Here is a 17,673-nt window from a genome sequence, read left to right as displayed (position 1 = left end):
GTCTTGGGGATCTTGTCAAACGTGAACAAGGAAAAGTCTTCAACATTTTGATCCACTGTTCATTTTTCAGCGTGAAAATTATCCCGAACAATGGACTAAAAGCGTACCTCAATAGAAAAACACACAATGAAGTGCTATTGGTCATGGACTGGCCTCCTCAGAGCCCAGACCTAGACATTATTGAAGTAGTCTGAAATCATCTTGACAGATCATCTTCAAAACACAAGCCTGTCAACAACCAAAGAAGAGCTTTCAAGCCAGAAGTACTATTCCTGAAGACTACTTAAAGAAAGGACAAGCCTGACTAAGAAAGTTCAGGCTGTGGTGAAGACTAAAGGTGGCCATACCAAATACTGACTTTCAGGGTAGTTAGAAACCTACAAACTCTTTTTTGCCTTATATATTGTATTTCCATTTATGTTTGCACAGTTCTATACATATATGATAGATATAGAGTTAGTAGCTTGTTAGCTTAGCTTAGCATGACTAACACAAAAATAGAGGGTAAAGGCTAAACTGGCTCAGTCCAAATGCAACTAAATCCACCTAACAGTGCCTCTAAAAGTCAGTAATTAAGATATGAAAAAATACAACATTTCAACATTTTATTAGTCGGGTTATTACTGGGCCTGGTTGCCATGCAACTAATGGACAACTCAGCTAAGTTACTGTGGGGGGTTTTTCTCCAAATGTCAAATCATTAGTCTTAGACATCTACACGTCCACGTCTTACACAGCCGAGGTGATTTTTTTTTACTTAGCTACTACAAGCTCACATACAAGCTCACTAGAAACACAATTTTCACCTGGTCTTAAAAGTTTTTATTACAAAGACAAATAAAATGCTAAGTCTTTACTTAGTCCCTGGTGTTACATAAATTGCTAATAACTAAAAGGCTCAAATGGCAGAGCAGTGTGTCCCACCAACCACAATTAAATGTATGTTGCAATGCCGAAAATAAAATATTCACTAATGTGTGACCGTGTGTGCATGTGTGTGTGCGCATGAGAGTCTGTGGGGGCAGCTGTACAAGTGGGTGAGTTTTGCTGTCAGGCACTGTGCTCTATGAGTCTGACTCATGCGAGAAATGGCAGAGTGGAGTGAGACAACGCAGCTCACAGCTCGCGCTCTCTTACAAACACATACATACACAAAAACACGCACACCAGGCACTCTGCAGGATAACTGATAATTACTTATCATTCGTACTTTGCAGCATATATCAGCGTAAATGTTGGAAGGAAAATGTGTAGTGACAATTGAATGAACATGGAACCAAAAATACAGGCTCAAAAACATAAATAAAGCATTGAATATTTAATTTAAAGCTTTGAGCCAGTATACACAGCTCCATAATGATACTTTTGTGCAGAGCTTTTTCAAAAGAATGACAAGAAAATCAATCATGAAGTATTTCTCTCTACTGAAGTGACAGATGCTCATATCACAGAATTTGAATGCCCAGAGGTTTAATTTACACCTCTTCGAAAATCTTTTTGGAGGCCTGAAAAGTAGCACATTGAGAGCAAATGTAGGGGTGGGGGGTGGGGAGCAGGCTCCTTGTGACTCATAAGCAGTTCATATGGCTCCTTTCAAAATTCATTACACGGTTATTTATTCTGTGAAAATGATGCACATGGGCGAGGTCCACACCACAAACGGGGGCGTACATTAGGGCTGCACGATTCATCATATTAAGATCTCTGCGCAATCTCATTCTTAACAATTCTGCTGTGTTTGCATCTAATGGACAGAGATGCTGCATTGAACCTAGCTTTCAAAATATTTTCAGAATTAAACAGAAAAAAAGTTTGAAATTGTGGAAACTTATCTTAAAATGAATCCACCGAAAGTGAAAAAACAGAAGAAAAATACAAGTGCCTGACTGAATTTATTAGTCAACAGTGTATCTGTTCCACCACCTGAAAGTACTGTAAAGTTAGCTGGCTCCAGTGCCCTGCATGTGGACACAACATTAATGAGACATCTGTTTACAGCCTGTGTGTGTGTGTGTGTGTGTGTGTGTGTGTGTGTGTGTGTGTGTGTGTGTGTGTGTGTGTGTGTGTGTGTGTGTGTGTGTGTGTGTTTGCATTGTAAGGGAAAATGAGACCTTGCCAGCATGTTTAGACACAACTACTTAGTGATAAGGGCAAAGTGTAATGAGGTCAGTAACTTCATCCTGTAATTCCAGACCGTTCAACCATTTATTCAGTCAATCAATCCACCATGTAGCTCTCATTCTTCTTCGCTCATCCAGTTAACACAAATTTACTGAGTTTTTTCTTTTTATTTATTTATGTTTTTTTGAAAGTCAGTCATTCATGAAATGTTATTGCTACTGTATTCTTTATACCTTATAGACGATCAAATAAATAAAAGCTGTAGGTGTCTACTTACGGTAACCCCCCCAAAAGAAAAAAACAAAACAAAAAAAAACCTCTCTGACTTTTTTTTCCATCTGTTTCTCACTTTCTCCTTTACACATGCATACATGCATGGAAGAAACACATCTGTTGCCTACTCCACTCTTGTATGACCAGGCTGTGAATGCAGTTATGTATGAGCTGCTGTATTCATAATAGCAGAAATATAAGTGCATTTTGATTATGTAAAACATGCATGAGCTTTTAAAATGGTGTAACAGGATATATTGAAAATTGAAAGAGAAAAAAATGCATACAAAGTAAGTGATGCTTACTCTTGTTTTCAAAGAATACAATAGTAAGCAGTAAGACAATTTAAAGACTATTTTAAACTAAACTCAAAGAATTTAGTTTAAAATAGTCTTGACATCTCTAATTTTGTCACCCGGGCTTTTCCAACATTTCTAACTGCACACATACACAGTGCATGCACGCCCACACAAATCCACAATCCTTCCCCCCTGGGAGTGAAAAGAGAGAGCATCCAGGGCCAAGAGGCTGAAAGGGAGAGTGACAGTGGTCTATCTGCTGTCTCCCATCTGGGTGTCAGTCTCTGGTTTCGCCCAGGGGCTCAGATAAGCTCCAGACACAATAGGGACAGCTATTAAAATTCAAACTACCAGAGAGAGTCATGAAATAGTCATAACAGGTAAGGGAAATCAACACACTCTAATGCCCCCTTTATCATCTGTCTGTTTGAAAGCGCAGGGAAGAAACAGAGTTTGGGTTTCTGATCATTGGGTGCAGGAAATTGGACTAGAAAGCCAAAACAATGCTTTAAAATGCTAAGCTATAATCTATTCATCCATCCATCCTCTAAATATCTTATCTATCTAGGGTCACAGGAGGCTGGAGCCAATCCCACCTTACACCCCCCCCCCCCCCCCCTCCCCCAGACATATCACTAGTCACTTTCTCACTAGTGACATGTACAGGGGACGGGGGGTACAAAACAAACACAGCGCCAACACAAGGAGAGACAACGCTCCCATATCCAAACCTACAGCTTATACATGTCTATACATAGGGAGGAAACCAGAGCACTCGAAGGAAGACACAGGGAGAACATCTGAACTGCACACATAGAAATGGCCCAGTGAAATAAATAAAAAAAAAAATGCTGACTGTGCATCACTATTCAATGACCTTTATTAAACGAAGCCATCTGCTTTATATATGTAATTATTTCTTTTTACCATTAAAATTTTTTTTTTAAATATATATATATATAAAAAATAATAATATATATATATATATATATATTTTTTTTTTTTTCTTTTCAAAAAATGTTTGAATTTGTATTTTCAACTTTGGTATCTATATAAGCTATATAAGCCCAGAAGTTCAAACCTGGGGCCTGTTTACTGCAGTTTTACCGCACAAATAGATACACCTGCTGTTGTGCTTCTAACTTACACAGTGATGTAGAGATACTGACTGAACACTGCAGCACTTGAAGTACATATAACACATAATAAAAGTCTTTAATGTGCTACGAGTGCTGCTGAATCTTTATCCTCTGCATCTTGGCAGTTGTGTCAGAAGCCTCTGCTTTGCTTCTGCAGTGAAATAAATACTGGTAAAATATTTGTCACAGAGAAAAAGGCAAACTAAACTCCTTGAACCAGCTTTTCTGTGTGGAGTTCGCATGTTCTCTCTGTGCCTGCGTGGGTTTTCTCCAGGTGTTCAGGCTTCCTCCCACGGTCCAAACACATGCATAATTTGGTGATTCTAAATTGTAGGTGTAGGTGTGGATGTGAGCGTGAACATTTGTTTCTGTGTAAGCTCTGTAGTGGACTGGCAAACTGTCCAGGGTGTAACCTGCCTTTTACAGCTCGGAGAGTCTCCAGCAACACCTGCAACAACGGCTAGATAAGTGGATTTACTGAAAGGATTTTCAATAAATTCTTTAAGTTATAAAATCTCCTAAATAGTTTCAAATATCATTAAAGTCTCCAAGAGTTTATAGGGATGCATTGAATAAGGTTTTGTAAAAATTTGAAAATAGGCAAGATTAAGCTTTTGCTTGCTTTATGATCATGGGTATGGCACAGACAGATACATTTTAAAGGTCCAGAAAAGCTTATTTCTATCTCCTTGTTTGTGCTTGTCTTTTCTGATGTGACAGGCTTGTTATACAGTTTTCAACTACTGGTAAACTCAAAGCTCAGAGACAGCTGCTCTGTGCCCTTGAGCAAGGCAGGGCTGGATCTGGTTCAAGACTATCTGTTTATGTGCCCTTGAGAAGGAAATGCTGTCTGTCTGTTTGGCAGCAGTGGTAACACCCTTATTCTGCCCCACAGCGGGAGAAAAGAGAGGAGAGAGGTCAACTCAGGAAAAAAGCTGACATGGAGAGAAACAAGCCGGTTATACACCCGGACTCTGCATATCCAGCTAAAAGCACTGCCGTGCCTGTCAACTCCCTATCCAGATACTTCTGACTTCCAGCATTTCAGATTTAAGACATTTCAGCAGACAAGTACTGCATGTAGATATACAACAGCAACCTAGGACAAAGATCTAAATACTTCTACAAAGCCAGACTTAATAGGCGTAATAGCTCTAAGCAAACACAATAAATTATTTTTCAAATAAAGATATGATCCAATATAAGGTTATATCCATAAGAGAGGGCACCTAAGTTTGTTCTAAATTGATTTCCAAGTAAAAGTTTATTAAGCACATGTCCTGTTTTTTTTATTAGCACTGGATTAGCTTACAGTCACTTTTTGGATTCTAAAAATAAATTTTACATCTTCAACCATGTTTACTGTGCCAATCTGTACACTATACTATAAACTCACACAGACAGACATACTGTATACTGTCATGAGTCAGCACCAGGCTCCATGGGAACAGGCCAGTAGAGTCTGGTTTTTGGCAGCTGTCCTCTTAATTCAGTCAGGCATCTCTTGGGACATGCCCAGCATCTGTGTGTGTATCTTTCTGACATTCCCTCTAAAGCTGTGATTTCATCAGAGAGTTGCACACATATGCAACAAGGGGATATATATATATATATATATATATATATATATATATATATATATATATATATACACACACACATATATACATACAGTGGGGCAAAAAAGTATTTAGTCAGCCACCGATTGTGCAAGTTCCCCCACCTAAAATGATGACAGAGGTCAGTAATTTGCACCAGATGTACACTTCAACTGTGAGAGACAGAATGTGAAAAAAAAATCCATGAATCCACATGGTAGGATTTGTAAAGAATTTATTCGTAAATTAGGGTGGAAAATAAGTATTTGGTCACCTCAAACAAGGAAAATCTCTGGCTCTCACAGACCTGTAACGTCTTTTGTAAGAAGCTTTTCTGTCCCCCACTCGTTACCTGTATGAATGGCACCTGTTTGAACTCATCATCTGTATAAAAGACACCTGTCCACAGCCTCAAACAGTCAGACTCCAAACTCCGCCATGGCCAAGACCAAAGAGCTTTCGAAGGACACCAGGAAAAGTATTGTAGACCTGCACCAGACTGGGAAGAGTGAATCTACAATAGGCAAGCAGCTTGGTGTGAAAAAATCAACTGTGGGAGCAATCATCAGAAAATGGAAGACATACAAGACCACTGATAATCTCCCTCGATCTGGGGCTCCACGCAAGATCTCATCCCGTGGGGTCAAAATGATCATGAAAAAGGTGAGCAAAGATCCCAGAACCACACGGGGGGACCTGGTGAATGACCTGCAGAGAGCTGGGACCAAAGTAACAAAGGTCACCATCAGTAACACACTACAACGGCAGGGAATCAAATCCCGCAGTGCCAGACGTGTTCCGCTGCTGAAGCCAGTGCATGTCCAGGCCCGTCTGAAGTTTGCCAGAGAGCACATGGATGATACAGCAGAGGATTGGGAGAATGTCATGTGGTCAGATGAAACCAAAGTAGAACTTTTTGGTATAAACTCAACTCGTCGTGTTTGGAGGAAGAAGAATACTGAGTTGCATCCCAAGAACACCATACCTACTGTGAAGCATGGGGGTGGAAACATCATGCTATGGGGCTGTTTTTCTGCCAAGGGGACAGGACGACTGATCCGTGTTAAGGACAGAATGAATGGGGCCATGTATCGTGAGATGTTGAGCCAAAACCTCCTTCCATCAGTGAGAACTTTGAAGATGAAACGAGGCTGGGTCTTCCAACATGACAATGATCCAAAACACACCGCCCGGGCAACAAAGGAGTGGCTCCGTAAGAAGCATTTGAAAGTCCTGGAGTGGCCTAGCCAGTCTCCAGACCTCAACCCCATAGAAAATCTGTGGCGGGAGTTGAAAGTCCGTGTTGCTCGGCGACAGCCCCAAAACATCACTGCTCTCGAGAAGATCTGCATGGAGGAATGGGCCAAAATACCAGCTACTGCGTGTGCAAACCTGGTAAAGACCTATAGTAAACGTTTGACCTCTGTTATTGCCAACAAAGGTTATGTTACAAAGTATTGAGTTGTATTTTTGTTATTGACCAAATACTTATTTTCCACCCTGATTCACGAATAAATTCTTTACAAATCCTACCATGTGAATTCATGGATTTTTTTTTCACATTCTGTCTCTCACAGTTGAAGTGTACCTCTGGTGCAAATTACTGACCTCTGTCATCATTTTAGGTGGGGGAACTTGCACAATCGGTGGCTGACTAAATACTTTTTTGCCCCACTGTATATATATATATATATATATATATATATACACATATATATATACACATATATATATATATATATATATATATATATATATATATATATATATATATATATATATATATATATATATATATATACACATATATATATATATATATATATATATATATAGATATATATATATATATATATATATATATATATATATAGATATATATATATAGATACTTTAAATATATACATATTGCTGCGCATTATAAGACCACAACCATATTTGAATCAAACCCAATGCAGGAACATGAGTGTAATCTTGCCTCTTTGCACATGATTCAGCTACCCTTTATTCAATGCTCATGAGTCAGACTGTACCCATCTTTTAAGTGGCCCTTCATTTTGGCTATACCTTTCACAGTAGTCATCATGTTGACTAAAATCTGTCCAGACACACAAATATAAAAACCTGTCAAACTCACCAAAACCATTTCTGTTGTAGTTCCTGCAGGAGGTGCGTCACCATGAAAACAAACACAGACTCACCTCGCTGACATGGCTGGTAATATCTTCAAACCAAAATGAGCACATTTGTTATGCAGGAAGTCAATAATAAAGTATACAGTTAATGTATACATTGGAGGCCACTCTCTTACATAACAAATCCCTGTAGCTGAGGTTGTACTTCTCTAGGAACAGCGATAAAAGCCTAAGTCTAAGCTTCTGAGAAATGATTGCACTTCCCAGTGCAGTGGAAAGATTCACCAGCCATTATTATTGTTCCCTAACATCTGTTAGTCCTTTTTTATTACACCGAATTAAAAAAAGTTTGCACTAGTTTTGTAATAAGGCATGCAAATGGTTTATTAGCTCTCACTACCAATTTTTCTAATCTTTTATCAAAGTTTAATTGGAATCATTTAGGTTGCTAGGGTGAACCTTTATGGGTTTCTCTTTTATATCAAGCCATCAAAGCTTTTATATCTCTAGGTTTGATGGCATGTGAGGTAGCTGACTTCTCGTGTTTCAGTACGCTATCAAGCTTTCAGATTCAAGTGTCAGTGCAGCTGAAAGGTTATTTTTTTTCCTGATTTCACATTCCTGACAGTCTAGGATCATTTAAAAGCACTTTGTCATCTTTTAATAACTGGATTTATGCATGATATCGTGCTTTATATAGTGTAATTTTACTGTCATCTGGTCACTATTTCACAACAGCTGAGCAAAAGGGGAAAAAACGTGCAAAAATACAAGAAAAAGACATCAGAGAGACTTTTGTTTGTGGGTGCACTGTAGCAAGCCCATGTTGTTTTCTTATGATTACTGCTTATCACTAATTTGCAAAGAATTGATGAATTATTGATGAGCCTTTATTGAAAACAGACTTTTTTTCATGACATCCGAAGTATTACATGAACCACTCATTAGGGCACCAGTGTAAATCTTCTTAATACCGCATATAGAGTGGTACTGCAGTGACTGACTGCTGTGCCAGATTACTGCTTCAGTCTGCCTCAAGGTCACTGCTACTACACTGCAGAACACCTGTGTGAGTAGTGGTGTACATGTCTACGTGTGCGTGTCTGCCCACAGTGTGGTTTTGCTTTCTCACAGAGCAAAATGGCTGTGTATCATTTATAATCTGTCCTCTGAGAGCCATCTCTCTCTCTCCCTTCTTCGCTGCCTCCAATTTCATTCCGTCTCTCTTTTTTTTCCCCTACCTCTTCCAGCCCTTTTACAGAGTCACTAGGGGAGGAGGGAGCAAGAGGAGGGCAGATACAAGAGGAGCAGAGGAGGAGCAGAGCAGGAGAAATTGTCCTTATTAAAGAGACGGCAGCGCCATGTGAGAGATCCCTTGTGGGACAGAGATTAAATAGACTGCGTCAGAGGGGAACGTGCTCATGGTGCTGCGACTGGAGGACGTGATTAGTATGAACATCGGGGATGGAGAGATGGAGGGAGGGTGGAAAAGAAAGGGGGTGAGGAGGAAAGGTGTGATGAGGGACAAATAGATGAGAAAAATGGAGGTTACGATCAGAAGAGGAGAATGAGCAGAAATGTCAGAATGCACACTGAAATGTGAAGAGAACACAAGCAGGGAGGAAAACAAAGAGAATATGGGAGTGAATGCATTAGAATGAGGACTAAAGACGATGAAATGGGAGAACAGGTGGTGTGTTTCAACTGAACTCTGCAGTCCCAGAAGGGAAAGAGAGAGGAGAGGTGAAGAAAAAGAGGAAGTGAGAAAAGCAGATGACAAATGAGGGGAGAAAACACTCTCCTGGGCAATGTATAGAATTTATAAAGCCCTCATTACAGTAACAGTACAGAACATTGGGACTAAAGTGTGTAGAGTTGCATGATTAGAAGCAGTAACAGCAGTACAGCATAGTACAAAAAGAAACCAGCGGTTCCTGTGTGACTGTTTTCAGGGGATGATGGTCTCAGCAGTGGAAACACATTAAGCTGATATTTTGAACAGAAGCAAATCGGACAGTTTGTAATGAAGTCATAAACTGTATATAAAAGATGGAATCTCTCGGTTGGTGAAATCATATTTTAAAGCCTCGAGCTAAGCAGTTTGGCTGCTGTCATCTTGGGTTTTCAAACTGCACAACGAGAGGATCTGACTGAGCGTATTCTTGTACTGTAGCCAAACATATGCCAAATGTTAAGCCCACCCTTAGGCATACCCTGTGTTTTGACTCGACAGGAGACCATCATTTACAAAAAAGATTAATCATGTTGTATTTAATACGACATGAAACTAGTGATTGAAACCATAAACTAATCAGTTAAGTGTTCACAGGGGTATAATTCAACCCCTACTGGCCATTAGAAAGAATGCAGATTTCAAGCACGTTCACCTGCATTTGATTTGAAGGCCACCATATGGCGATAGCTGTGGTTGCAAAAATACTTCCAGCCCTGTAGAAATCTACGGAAAAATATAAATGGCTACCTTTTATGGTTATTCTTAACCACTGATTTTAGAACATACTGAATAAAAAAAGGATATTTTTATATCTGGATCAACATGGCAAAAGCAAAAAGGCTCATCTCGAAGCTTCAAAACAGGACTTCAAAAACCAGAAGCTGACATCATGGTAACTATGTCCATCGCTAAAGTAAAGCAAGGACAGATATGAAGGACAACAACACTAAAGAAAAAAACAGAATGGGAATAAGCATCAAACTCAAAAAATTCTCAGTTTAAATCAACAACAGAAAACAGGGTGGAAATATAATCATGCTGGTTACGCTAAACATGCAATTTTTATGTCCTTTTGCCATTTATTTATTTATATTATTTATATAATGTTTAATAACTTACCATCTAAATAAGTGTACAGAGTTGTTTGAAAATGTGGAATGTGGATTTTCCTCTACAAGGATTTTGATGCTGTGTAAACCTAATTCTAACTTGTGTCTTTGTGTGAGGAGGCAATCCAAATCTGGTTTCAAATTACATTCTGATGAATAAGCTCAGTTTTCACTTTAGAGATGGAACTGTTTACTCAAGAACCAAGTTTTCCCATGAGAAGTGCAGGCAACGTGCATGATGTGCCATCTGGTTATGCGCCGCTGGTATTACTGCCACACAAGGCCATGCAGGAGCAGTCCCCTTCTTGGATCTGTGTTCACTCAGTTACAGTCATGTGTGTTACTCATCAAAGCCTACTATGCTCTGTGGTTTATGAAAGCCAATCTGCTTAAAATGAAATTTAGTCTTTTTTTATATCAATAAAAAGTAAATTTTATATTATGTGAAAATATTTTACTAGGTTAGAGACAGACAAGTTTAAAAATTTGGAGCTACTTTCATAGCATTATTGCATTGTTGCTAACTTAGTAAAAGAAGTGAGAATGGAAGACAGAGATGATGAAGGTTATAGATTTAGAGCAAGTCTATTTAGGCTACGCTGTACACTGGCCCACTGGGATACCAGCGACCGACCAGTACACTGAAATAGAAATGGGAGCAGAGGAAAGAAAAGAGAAGAGGGGGGAGAGGTAAGGTGTGGTGATAGATAGGGATGGGAGACAGAGATAAAGGGCAGCTGGGGGGGGGGGTTGATTAGGAGGAAGCTTGGTGGAAGTAGGAAGGACAAATAAAGACAAAGGCAGGTAAAAAGTAAGACAACGTAAGCGAGAAGATATCCATGGCATGGTTGCAAAGTGAGAGCAAATCATTTTACCAGTTCTAAAAAGGTCAGTTCAATATGTTGAGGTCTGCAGGTTTTTTTCTTGCAGACAGATAACAGTTTAGCACAGAGGGTGGGGAAAACAGCCAGCCAGCGTGATGCACAATCATCAAATATCCCTCTTGTTTGCCACTTGCAATTTCTTCCCAGCTTCTTCCCATACTTTTTTAAGTGCACAGACCTCTACATTTGACCTAAATTAAAGATCCCATTTGGTTACGCAAATTCTGTTCTAACAATTGAACTGAAAAATGCCACCCTCACACCTGAAAAACTTGACATTGTGTGTATAAAATGAACCAGATTAGCTTTTTTCAAACCCATGCAAGCTTGAAATAGTCCTATTAACTTTTTGTAGAGTGAAGAAGAGGCAAAAAAGTGGTGGATAGTAGACATGAGGTCGTGGTATTAAAATGATCAAGCTGTGAGCATAATCCTGTTAGATACACAATTGCAGTGCAGTTAAGGTTTGTAGCTAATTAGTTAGGACTCAAAAACAGGTGTGAAACGGTCTATGTAGTTCTAGAAGTTGTGTCCAAGCAGAGGTTGAGAGTTGTAGGTAACAGTGATAAATAAATGAGGCACGGCAAAGAAAAGCATTTTAAAGGAAAGGTGTGAGTTTGAAGAAATGAAATTTAATTATTCAGACTCAGAGAGGCTAGAACAGGTTGTGTGAAAAAGAAAATCTGAATTTTACTATTATTGTTGCATCTTCAAAGTTTCTCATGTATTAATTAGTATTTATTGCTTAATTTAATGTAAATTACCACTGTAGTTTTGCAATGTAGAAAAACTGTCCATAAAATGTGGGCTCTAATCCCATCTATATTTACAACTGCTTCCCTGCAAATGTTTGCCTAAGTATCCTCCTACCCTCGTTCTCAGCATCAAAAACCATCAATGCTTTGAGCACTTCTCTATCATCCAGACCCTCGAGGAACGGCTGAGCTCTCTCTGTTGATTTCTCGTTCTTCCCGAGGAGGATTACTGATGTGTTGCAGCTCTCTACTGTGTCTTATGAAACCAGCAAGTCAACTCGCACGAAAAACACCTTTTCCTTTTGTCTTCCGAAAATCAGGTCATATGCTGGTCGGCCTCATGCCATATCTTCTCAGAAACTAAGCTGTAGCCTGACAGCGCATCCGACCCCTGAATGACTAATGTCATTCACCTGCTGGCTGCCTGAGAGAAACGTTAGCTCTTCACTCCTACACTCACCTTCTTGGTAACTACATCCTGGGTAAAGGTACTGAACCTCTGAAGGCTAAGAACTGGAGAACCCAGAAATTTTAAATTTAAGTGTATTTCAGTGCAGTGTATTTCCCAGAAATATAACTATTGTATGTGCTGATTTTATAGCGATTGTATGAATAATGTACATCTGGTGGTTTGACTGCAGAACTGGGTTACTGCTGAAGAGTTGCTGTAGGTTAAATGACGTGTCCACCAGTTTGGTAGATCTGTTTTGCATAAAAATTATAGCTACAAATTCAAAGCATACTATGACTGTAATATTTTTAACACTCAAATTTTACTAATGAACTGACTCCAGATCAGCATACACGCTGTTGTGTTGTTGCTCTTGACTGTCTGATTCTTGAGTACTGGGCTGGTTTTTGAGCTTGATTGACTGGTTTCAGCTGGTTTTGTTACACAGACCTGAAGACCTGGGAATTTGCTTCCAAATACAGGATGAATCATCATAGAAACAATGTAACACGAGGGTCTCTTATGATCTAACACAGCCCCATGGGACACATTCATAGTACACAACACACATGACGGCAAGCCTTATAAAATAACTTGAAAGAGCTACCAGGATCATCTTTCTAATATAATATAATGTATTTTCTAATATACAATTGCACCACCCACCCACTCAGTTTAAATTTAGTCACTGATCCTGTCAAAGAAAACAATTAATTTATCAAAAGTAATTAAGCCTAACCAGGCACCAGGGAGAAGACAGCCTGCTTGTTAGCAATAGAGCTCAGACCCTAACTGAAAAAATGACTTGTTAAATGGACTGACCAATTAAAAATCTTCAATAAATAAATATGGTATATCCTAAAATATACGTGATAGTGTGTCTATAGTGTAGTGGTTGACACATATGCCTGACAAATGAAAGATCCCTGGAGACACAAATCCCATGGGGGTCTGTGTCAGGAAGGGTATATACTGTAAAAATCTGCCAAATAAAATATTCAGACTTACCTGCTGTGGTGACCCCTAAAAGCAGCTAAAAGTAGTAATAAATAAATATGATACGGGTAAACCTCCTTGAGCTGAAGTAAATCCACTAAATGGTACATACTGTATGGTGAATTAATAATTAATGGTGCACACATTCGATGTGATGTACTATTTTAAGTAATGCAGTCAGTATGTGACTCATATATATTGTTAACTGCACCACAAAGATGTATTTTTTTCCCACTTCTTTTATCTATTTTATTGTAAAAACTGGGTATATCAAGCAGAAAGCAGTATATTTTGAAGGACCGTGGAGTTCTACATTTGAAGGCGATAATCTAATGCCAGACGTTTTGGGTGATTTAATGTGAGACCTTCATAGGTTTTAAATGAGATGCATTTGTAATTATTCCTTGAGCAGATTAATTTGCTTTTGTCTAATGTTTTAAGGTAATTAAGTATGGGTGTAGACAACAGTATGTTAATGATTACAAGTCCCCTCTTTTTATTACATTAGCTTAAAATTTTTTGTGTGTTATTGCACATTGGCAGGCTGTGATCCTGGGTTAGTATTTAGTTGACTGATAAAATGTAATATTCAATCATGTAATCATGATCCTCGTGAGAATGGGAAAATGAAATTATAATTTTATGTCTGGTATGATAATTTTATTGCTAGCTCAAATTCAATTTATTTGAGTATCACTGTAACACTGCAGGCATTGTTTCTGCTCATATTGCGAATATGGTGATGAGCAGTAGTCACCACAATTAGATATTCAGCACAAGGCTAAAGAAGTGGCACTATAATATAAACTGAAGCGTAACCTTTTAATAGTGAGTATTTTACAGCATTACTGGTTCTTCTCTAGTTAGGGAATTTTATCCAAATGTGAGGGCATGTTTTCCTGAAAAGCTCACTCGCAATTTTATGCGTGTTACAGCGGTGTTTTGAGCATATTGTGGCTTCCGTACTATAATAATTTCTTCTGGGTCAAGACCCTCCTACTCTTGCTTTTCCACAGTATTAAAGATTTTCAATTCCCCGAGCATCTCTCCATCCCCCCAATCCTCAAGGGGCAACACTGTCCATAAAGTTATTTCGTATTTCTTTGCTTTCTACCAAGGTGGACCTACTGACGTTCTGCATGTCTCTACTGTCTCTTGAGAAAACAGTCGTATCCACCAACAGTCTTCTCTCCTATCTGAAGGAAAACAGGTCATTCACCAAGCAACTCAATGCCAACTGTTCTTGGAAACCAAGCTGTAGCCCGACAGTCCATTGAGCCCCTGAATGACTCGTGCCATTCACCAGCTGGCTGCCTAAAGGAAATGCTAGCTCTTCACCTCCCAGTCAGCCACTACATCACGGGTGTAGGTATACATCAAGGAACCAGGCTTCTGAGAAAACTGAAGGGTAAGAATCAGTGTTCTATCTGATTCTGTGTTCAGTTTTGTTTTAATCCATCTCTTTAAAAATATTTATTCACTATTTATTTAACCGTGCAATAATAATAAAAGAATTATTTTTAAAGTTTCCCTAAATTTATCTAGTTTGCTCTTATAGCCAGTGGGCGTAACCATGAGTTGACCTAGAAATGGTCTGACAGAAATGAGACGATCAGGAAACACAATCTTCTTTGGGTGTCAGCCTATAACGTTACAGGCTACCTCTGATGTCACACTGGTGACACTACAGGAATACTGATCAATTATCCCAATGTCTGGGGAGGTAGATGATTTAAGTACTGTGATAAATATTCAATACGCTGGTGTAGCTATTCGAGAGGCCAATTTTTCTGCTTGTGGGGATTATGCAACCCCCCAAAAAAGCAAGTTATGCGTAGAAATAGAATAACTAGACGTGTATATATTTAAATGAATGATTTATGATGACAAAGCTATGTTAGGTATGTATTAAAAAAAACTGCTTTAAGTGATTGGGCTGGAAGAAATACAACCACCATTATGGATTTTTGCATCATGTTCTTAAATGAAAATCTGTAAGAGCAAACATGCTACGCACACTAGGGTAAAACCATAGAGGCACATCTGCATGTAAATTCTTACTGTTTTATTTTTTAATTAAAAATAAGAAGTAGGAAACAGATTAGGATTTGGATATTTTTATGCCATTTCTCTCATGCCCAAGAACCGCAGCACATCCCACATGGCCAAAATCTCTACCGTGTTGCTCCAGCGACCTGCTCCTTCAGGCTATAGCCAATTGGTTGAAAAAGAGAATGACAAGGGAGGGTGGGATGCTTTTGCAGGGGAGGGGGGAGTAAGGGGGGGCTAAATTGTCCACAGAGATTTCTGTGCATACTGAACAGAAATTTTCATTAGTCCCCTCAAACGGGACTCCCTCCCATGTGTACTTTGCTGATGTTGTGTTTATGCATTTCTCCAGGTGCTTTACAAGGTTGCTGCATGTCTGTGATTTTATCAGTGATTTTGGTATCAAAGAAGCAGGTTATCCATTCAGAAGGTTATGGTAATCCATAAAATTAAAAAATAAAATACAGAACAGATACTGGAAATCTGCAGTCTGCATAGGAGGACATATTCTTCGAGAAATGGTCTTTGGTACAATAAGTACCACTGCATCCATTTTCACATTCACAACCACGCACATGCATAAATAAGCGCGGTAACTCACCTTCTGTGGGTGAGGTTTTCAGTCGTTTGCACAGTCCTTCTACTCCCCCGGAGTCCTCCTGGAGCTTGACCACCGCCTCTGTTCCACGCAGCTCCATCAACGAGCGCAGCTCCATGAGCGAGCAGCCAAAGGCTGCTGCATGGTTGCCCTCATTTCTTTGGTTCTTGGCGTAAAAATCGCTGTTGGACATGTCTCCCATGATGTCAGCTAGTTAAGTCAGTTAGATTAGTGTTTCTTATTGCTTATAGATCAAACAAAAGCTTTCACAAGAGAGCTCAGTCTCTTCCAAGAAAAAAAAATCCAAAATAGGTGTGAATGAGGCAACAGCAACAAAATGAGAAAAAAAAATCTCTTCAAAGAAAAGTAAGCAGATACAGGGATTAAAAAGCGGAAAAAATCCGTGGGGATAAATTGATGAGCAGCTTCTCTGTTTCAGGAAAGACAGATTTCAGCAGACAAAAAACCATCAGAGAAGAAAAAGAAGAAGAGAAGAGAGAGCAGCAGAGGAGAGGAAGAGGAGGGGATGAAAAAACACAAGTGGGGAGCATCCAGGTAAGCACTGGACAGCCCCAGTGGTCAGGTCCTGAGAAGGGCAGTGATGGTAGATGCAAGTCCTGTCGGTCTCAGGCTCACCACGGCTGCAGTCCAGACCCGCTCCATGTGTGGCTTCCCATTGCTGCTATTCTGCTGTTGCCTCCGCTGCCTCTCTGTCTCTACATGGTGGTCTCCCCCATCACTGCTATGGAGAAAGAGAGGAAGAGAGAGGGGTGGGGGGTGAATTCAGGAGACGAATTCAAGGAGGACAGAAGGTGAGGGAGGAGCAGGGAGAGGCACAGAAAGAGAGCACAGGGATGAGCGTTGCGTTCTCAGGGCAGGGGTGAATGCAGCGGTAGATGGTGCACGGCTGAAGGACAGCCTCTCCTGGCTGCTGCAGTAACTGTTCCTCTGCTGTCTCTATCTACTGCTGATGCTGCTGCTGGTGCCGCTAACCTCATTCTGAGGACACACTAACTGACAGAAAAAGAGAGAGAGATAGAGCGAGAGAGAGCGAGAGGGAGAGGATATGAAAACGAGGGAGAGAGGAGAATGCTCCTTTCTGGTGCAGAGCGGAGAGGAGTTGTGCGCGGGCGGGAGGCTGGGGCTGCTCTGACGACAAAGCGGAGAGGCAGAACGTAGCTCTGCGCTGTCATGGGAGGATGGGCTGAGCTGTGAAGCTGCTGCTGCTGCTGCTGCTGCTATCTCACCACTCGTTCTTCCTCATACTACAGTATATGACCTTTTCTATGCAGTCACTCTGCCTCAGTGACACACTCCTCTCCACCTGTTGTCTTATAATGCTTTGCAGCAATGAACTGAATCAATGTCTCCACCTCTTTCGCCTCTCTCTTTGCATTTACATTTAAAAGCAATGACGACTGTAATCACTAAATAAGAGTTAACAGACATCTGGTGATCTTAAGTACCAGGGCTTGGAATAAACATCCACACGAGGTTAAAATTTCACCCAGACTGCTCATGTAGTTCATTT

General features: G+C 39.8%; 1 protein-coding gene across 5 annotated transcripts in view; it reads right to left on the bottom strand.

Annotated features, from left to right (window-relative positions):
* atp2b2 (ATPase plasma membrane Ca2+ transporting 2) overlaps nucleotides 1-16,344 on the bottom strand; it is a 70,613-nt gene extending 54,269 nt beyond the window's left edge. For all 5 annotated transcript variants that reach the window (XM_085354289.1, XM_085354290.1, XM_085354288.1 and 2 more), the window contains exon 1: nucleotides 16,146-16,344. In XM_085354289.1, the coding sequence (XP_085210415.1) occupies nucleotides 16,146-16,344 (199 nt within the window). The remainder of the gene's footprint in view (nucleotides 1-16,145) is intronic.
* Nucleotides 16,345-17,673: the final 1,329 nt, after the last annotated feature.

The sequence above is a fragment of the Diplotaxodon limnothrissa genome, linkage group LG5 (genome assembly GCF_057381915.1).
Source record: "Diplotaxodon limnothrissa isolate DT_005_m linkage group LG5, D_limnothrissa_male_GT1.1, whole genome shotgun sequence".
Taxonomy (NCBI): Eukaryota; Metazoa; Chordata; class Actinopteri; order Cichliformes; family Cichlidae; genus Diplotaxodon; species Diplotaxodon limnothrissa.
Note: the sequence above shows the minus strand (reverse complement) of the source record. Positions and strands in the feature narration are given on the sequence as shown.